The sequence below is a fragment of the Alligator sinensis genome, unplaced genomic scaffold (genome assembly GCF_000455745.1).
Source record: "Alligator sinensis unplaced genomic scaffold, ASM45574v1 scaffold60_1, whole genome shotgun sequence".
In the NCBI taxonomy this organism is placed as follows: Eukaryota; Metazoa; Chordata; order Crocodylia; family Alligatoridae; genus Alligator; species Alligator sinensis.
The window spans coordinates 4,900,470-4,907,673 of NW_005841858.1; the positions used below are offsets into that span (position 1 = coordinate 4,900,470).

The following is a 7,204-nucleotide window of genomic DNA, read 5'->3' on the forward strand; positions in this document are numbered from 1 at the left end:
AGTTTGAGAACTGAAGTTTTAAGATTACAAAGACTCCTAACTAGAAAAAGTATATTAGGCTCCTAACTAGAAAAAGTATAAGAATTACTCTTACCTAGCCTAATATACTAAACTAATATACATCTAACCTTTAACCAGTAGAGGGCTACAAAAACAATGATAAAAAAAATAGTATATGACATCTTTTACGTAAATATTTGGATTGAGGAATACAATATTAATACTTCAAAAATCAAACAAACAAGTTTAAGCATTTTCAAGTTTTAATTCTTGTTTAAAAAGACATTTTTTTTAGTAAACATTTAGAGTAAAAGAGAGACATCCCTAGCATGTTCACTACACACTCATGAACAAACGTACTAGTTCTGTCTAATACAAAACAATATTTTAAAACCTTTAAAAACTTTAAAAATCTTAAAAATGTGTTTTCTATCTGCAGTCAGTGATAGGCACCTGCTTTTCTGAGATATCACTAACTTTTCTATTTTTAGCTTGTGCCTTTGTCATCATAAAGTTCAATTTAGGTTAAAAACAGTATAAAAATCTGTATTTACTTCTAAACCAAGTATAATACAACAAAAAGTGCACAACACAGAGAATCATCTAATTAGAAACATGCAAACAGTTATAGACACATGAAGCCAACATGACACTCACAGAGAAAAATCAAAGCTGCCTTTAGTGCTACTCTGTGCTACTCTGAAACTAATCTACCTTTTTTGAATAAACATAATCCCATCCTAACAGAGCAGTGCACATACATGACAATCATGGACATAAGTTGTACACAGGCATAAGGATGTACACATGACAATCATGGACATACTTGTAGAGTTGATGTGCCATGCACATGGGCAGGAAAATCAACCCTGCCATTATAAGTAGGGACCTACTTAAATCACAGCGAGACAAAGGGTTTTTCGTGGCCTGCTTGCAGTGCACAGAGCCGATTTCACAGGTATTTCACAGAGGCCCCACCCCTTGGCACTGATTGGTAGAGAGACCTCAGTAGGGGGAGGAAGGAGGAGCAGAGAGCCACCATCTTGTCTGCTGCTCTTCGTGCTGCTCCACCGGCCAGTACCTTCCCCTCTCAGCAGTAAGGACTGCTGGCTCCCACTGGAGAACCAGCATTTTATTTTTATTAAGCTTTTTATACAGAGAAATACTTTGTTCCCAGAATTATTTACAATTAACAGAAGTATTTTATGTGGTGATATAACTGTAACCAGGTCTCCAAGATCTTTCTAATCATTATGGATTAAACCCCATGGAATTAGATAAAATATTTAAAGACAGCCAAACTGGTAGAAAGGGCAAGCAGTGTTTCATGGGAGTTAAGATTACTTCAAATTCCTGAGCAATGCTCCGCACTTTGAAGTGCTAGGTCAACGACGGCATGAAGTTCATGGAAGTTTCAAGTTTCAACTACATTACAATTGCTACTGCAAGTCTTCACTATAGACTGTTAATATAACTGGTATCAATCACACAGAAAATTCTTCCTGAACATGTTACATTCATTACATTGATACAAATTCCACTCACAGTCCTTTCCCAAAGTTGTATTTTGTTAAATTTTTTCCACAGATTGCTTATGGCCTGTATCTTCATAAGTGACCTCCTGAGCTCCAAACTGTATTGTCCACAATAAAATCCCATTTAAACAGTCCGAAAAGGTTAACCAGTATTCAGATGAATGTTGCTGAGTTCCCTTTTTGCTGTTTCACCATGAACTCATACGTGCTCTAAAAAACCTAAGGAAATGAATACATATATGGATTGTTTGACCTTTAAATGCCACTGCAAACCAGTTAAATAATTTTTTTTTTTTTTTTACAAAACAATATAATGATGTATCAAACATATGCATTTATCTAAAACAAATATATAAGGACATTAGCAAATGCTCTCAGTTTGGATGCCAACTAGTTTTGTAAAGCTGAAGAGAAGAAAGGCCTAGTATGTATTCTCAGAATGTTAATGTTTCCTCTTCAGACAGTATTTTCCTGAAACAGTTTGGAGGACAGTCCCAGTCCTGTAAACACTTGTGACTGATTTCTAGAGTTACGAGTAGTTCCACTGAAATAAAAAAGGTTACATCTATGCAGGAAGGCTAGCTACAGACATTCAAAAAGCTCAAGGTGGAATTGATCTAAGTTACGTGGTATTTTATAAGTGGCATCGTATAGATCAGTAGCAAACAGAACACACATTTGCCCTTTGGGCGGGAGGTAGGAATCTTAGACCAGGTTCTGCCATTTTTAAACCAGTCTGTGCGCCAAACTTCTGTTAATTGAGTATAGACCGGTTTCTGATCACTTATACCGATAAAAGTGTAATGTCTGCACCTGGCCAAATATATGTTATGGGGGTCAAATTATCAAGACCTTAATTTTCTAGAATAAGGATATACCTTTAACATTACTAAAATATACAGGAACAAATATACTGACATTTTTGCACTGAGCACCATAATAAGAAACAGGAATGTGCTTGAGTATAACAGTCTTGGTTACTATGGACAGTTGGGAAACTGTATCAATATTTTAAGTATTAGTCCCTAACAAACACTGGTGTTTATATATTTATTTATATCAGCTTTAGAAAAGCAAGTATGAAGTATCACAATTATAAAGTTGAATGAAAAATGCTTATTATTAATTTAGAGAAAAGACTGTTCTAACTTATATAGCGTAAATTCACCCTGTGTTTGTTTAAGGAATTCTTTGATACTGAATCCATGAGAATGTCTGAAGCATAATTACATAATGAAGCATAAAGAGAAACTGGTGTGTACCTTTTAGTACTTGCTGTACTTCATATGACACGTGATCCCTGAGACTGTCATACAAATTTTGTGCAGTTCCATTATTCTGTTCACTTTCCCTCCATTTGTTCAGCATCCTGAATTTATAAATGTTAACTTCTTCCTCCTTTTCCTGAATCTGATCAATATCTTTCATTTCTAAGTTAAGGCATCCAATGGCAATTTCTTTCCAGTCTTTACCCATCTTCTGTGCAATGGTCATCAGCTGCTGATCAGTTAATGTACTTTTAGCTTTAGTTTCATCTAAAAACATATAAAACAAATCAGGTCTCCTATTACTTTTTCATAGGATTCATAACCAAATGATTCTATTATTTCAGTGTACTTCAAGAAGAGACATACAATGGAAGTGATTATATTAACAAGTTAGTTGAAACTGCATCATCGCTTCATGTACTGGTGCTGCTATGATGCTGATTAATGAAAACTACAGTAAAGGAGCAAAAACAGATGCAAGGTAAGAGCCAGGAGATATGGGAAGCTAGTGCAAGACCCTCTAGCTCAGCAACATGTTTTAAAATGTCATGCCTAAGCCCACAAAAAGCATTTATCATTGTAAACAGCTACTTGCCTAACAGGAAAAAACTGCTTGAATATAAACCATCTACATATGCTGTTATGCAGAACCGTATGAGCATTAAACTGCCTCCCACTTTCTTCTGTCAGTCACTTAAAAAAATATCAGGTCCCTAGCAAAACTGTCTTTTTAGAATATGCTACTGTTTGGGGTTTTTTTACTCTTTCCTATTGATTAATTCAGTTAAGAAGACACAACCTGTACAATAAGAGCTGTCTTGAACTAGAACCTGAACACGAGCCTCAATGAACTAATCATATTTCCCTTTTAAATATGATCCTCTTACATAGAAAAAAGCCAAAATCAATTAAATGGCTCCCTCTAGTGGCTATAGGCAGCCACAGAAATAATTGCAGCCTTTTTTCCTGACATGAAGGTAAAACTTGGTGCTTTCTGCATTATAAGCCTGAAGCATTTCCTGAATATACTTTTATTGAAGCTTTAAAAAATTGTTTTCTTAACTGAAAAAGCCATGCAAATACTTGGTGGGCACAAAAGAAGCATCCTTTCAATGGACAGAATTCAAGCATTTTAAAGTGAGGTGAAAATCTAGGCTGCTTGCAGACAATTGAAAAAAAAACTTGGTGCTTTAAACTTGGCACCCTCCCATGCCACGCCCTGCGCGTGCCAAGAAGAGGCAGTGGGTTAGCTGGACCTGGCTCACCTGATGTCTGTACAGATTGGGTGCTTTAGTGGGGCTTTTTTGGTGCTTTTATCGAATAGCTGGTTGAATCAGCTTTAGCTAAAAAGTACCAAAAAGCCTCACTGAAACACCCAATCTATATAGACGCTGTGGAGGCGGGTTGAAGTAACATGTTGCTTCTTCTGGTAAAGCAAATTGTTCTGGTTTTTTTTTAAACATCTGCAAACAGCCCACATGTACAGGCATGAGTTAAAACTTTTGTATGCAAAGTTTTTAACTTGGAACCAAAGGTTCAACCATGAAAATATCTATTGTGATCCTATATGATTTTTTGTTCTAAACCCTATTTTGTCTATAATTTTTCAGAGCAACTAGTATGAAAGTCAGTAAGGTAGAAATTTTGATAATGTCTTTGGAAGGAAATCATAGTTAAGAGACATTTAGGAACCTCTGTATCAGGAGCTTCCCCTGGCAGTGTAATATTAGATGTACTATGTATATTGAATATTGAGGCCTCTTAAATTGCAGCCCTGACTCAGCAAAGCATGTAAGCATTATACTTGAGTCCTTCTGACTTCTCAATGGCAGTTGCAGGGCAATGAACATGTTTGAAAATGTATTCATTTGTTTATTAGATGTACATGCTGCCTTCTCCCTCCCAAAAGGCTCATCGCAGCTTAAAATTAAAACCAGACAAGTCATAAAAATAGATAAAATATTAAACTAAAATAGTAAATAATAAAACAGATTCCCCAAACAATGTCCCAGAACATAACCCTCTCATTAAAAGCCTGCCCAAATAAAAAGTCTTACATCACTTTCAAAAGATGTCCAAGCTCAGGCTGCAACTGGCCTCAAGAGAAAAGAGTTCCAAAGCTAAGGAGTGACTACAAAGAGCGACCTCCCATGCATTTTTGCTGAACAAACTTGCAACTCAACAGACAATATTTGCAAGAGGTTTCTCTCCGCTTACCTTAGGAATCAGGATAGAAAGTAAGGGAGGAGATGTCTTTTAGGAATGCTGGGTCACAGCCTTTAGAGCCCCTAATCAGTCATTATATTTTGAGGCCCATCTGGGATTTAAACTTTTGGAAATTCCAGCTCCTATTGTAACTGGGGAGATCTTCTAAAAAAAAAACCATTAACCCTACAGCAAAACATTTTCAGAATAAGATATTCTGTCTCGAGTATGTCTAGATGTGACCAGTTTAGTAAAAATTATGATCTGCATTTTCAAGTTCTTTCTCTAAATGTATTCACTTTCTTTGCAGATGCATCTGCACAAATATACAAGCAGGCGGTTGTGCATATAAATTAGGTAGCTTGGTGAGTTCCGCACAAAAAAATGCAGCAATCTGTCCCCAGAAATTCTATGGTCAAATTGATAAGTCATTTCAAAAGTTGATTAAATAACATTTAAAAATTACCATAAACAATTATTTAAACCTTATAAAAATTGTACCTGGAATGCCCTTTAGCCTTTTATTACACAACTCTTCGTCAGACAAACTGATGCTTGATCTCCGTCTTCTACCTAAGGAGTATATGATAACTGATTTTAATTCTTCTCCTGTGCTATAGGAACATATTTGAATAATATAAAAATAGATATGCTGTAAACAGTTTTCTTTGAAATTACTTACAGATTGGCTTTCTTTTCTGCTCATTGTTGTTCTGGTTGTGTTTTGTCCAGTCACCTGTTAAAACATAAATGTTTTCCAGAGAAAATGAAAGTAATTCTCACTGCTAATCTACACACAATTAATCTTTCTCACAGAAAAATTATTAGCCTCTTCCCACTACTCAGCACAGATTTAACAGCAGGCTACTGCAATCAGATAATTTTGTTACTTTTACCAAATAGTCTACAGCATGTTCATGATGTATCATCCTTAATAATTAGAACCAAACCAAAATAAATTATCATAGCATATACTCTGCAATATGGAATTCCTTCATTTTTTACAGTGTTTGCTGACTTGAACATGGAAGTCAATGGAAGGACTACTACGGATTTTACTAGGCTTTGTATCAAGTCTTTGGCTAAATCTGGCCATCAGAAACAAATATAATCCATGAATAAGGTTTCCTTACAGTATTGTTTTAATGTAATGTGTGGCAAGTACAGAACATTTGGTGACAGACACCTACATCTTCTTTTAAACTTAGTACCCAATAAATTCTAATACCTACTCTATCCTATATTCATTTAATTACCAAAGTTGATGCATACCACTGCCAATTTTTGTAGCAACTTGTTAAAAGACTTAGCTAGTTCCATATGAACAAGACAGACACCTTTCTGGAAAAAAATGACAAAACATAACTTTCATCTTGGCAGCTCTTCACGAATGAAGATGTTAGGAAGGTAACTGCCCACACCATTTGTAGGCCTGCTGGTGGCTAATCAGTACGGTTGCAGAGAGGCAAATCCTGCTGCAATGCTTACACATGTATGGCTGATTGCTGCTAGATGAGGGTGTATCTTTTCTCCTACTCCTCTTCTCCTTGATGCTGGCTCTGTGCTGACTTTCAAAGAACAGTATTGCCTTTTTGATTTGGAGCCACCAGGCATCATAATCTGCAGCCTGTGTTTCCCACAGTTTGTGGTCAATACCACAGGCAGAAAAGGACCTCTTCAGAGTGTCACTGAAGCGCTTGCATGGGGCCCCTCTGTCATGTTTCCCACATCACGGCCTTTGGCAGTTGGCACATCAACGGCAGTTGCCATCCATCCAATTGCCTCAATATCGGTGGTGTTGGCCAGTGGTGTTGGTACCTCTTCGTAGCACCTCCACATTGATGCCAGCAGATCTTGAAAATGGTGCAGAAGCAGCACTGACGAAAGTGCTCAAGGAGGTGTATGTGGCAGCAACACAAGACCCATGACTCAGCACCGTCAGAGATGTGGGTTTTCCGGAAAATTTTGAATTGGAAAATTTTCCATAAAATTTCCTAATGCCTTAAATAGAGTGTGATCTGATTTAGCATGTTTATTTGACTTATATTTAGTAAACAAAACTAAAAAAGTACCCCAGGCTAATTTAATGTCTCTGTGGCAGGGCACTGCTGGTACCTGCCACATTAAGGGTGGAACCAAACAGCCAGCAGGTGCTTGATTGTGGCGGCCAGGCCCCCCTATATACAAAGCAGGGTG

At 36.8% G+C, this 7,204-nt stretch overlaps 1 protein-coding gene across 1 annotated transcript in view; it reads right to left on the minus strand.

Moving 5' to 3' along the window:
* Window positions 1-256: 256 nt before the first annotated feature.
* The window catches only part of LOC102385881 (caspase recruitment domain-containing protein 8-like), a 55,444-nt gene continuing 48,496 nt past the window's right edge, over window positions 257-7,204 (minus strand). The window contains exons 12-15 of the mRNA XM_006016475.3: window positions 5,691-5,744; window positions 5,510-5,581; window positions 2,798-3,070; window positions 257-1,754 (exon numbers count right to left, since the gene is read on the minus strand). Coding sequence (XP_006016537.2) covers window positions 1,735-1,754; window positions 2,798-3,070; window positions 5,510-5,581; window positions 5,691-5,744 — 419 coding nt within the window. The 3' untranslated portion in view covers window positions 257-1,734. The remainder of the gene's footprint in view (window positions 1,755-2,797; window positions 3,071-5,509; window positions 5,582-5,690; window positions 5,745-7,204) is intronic.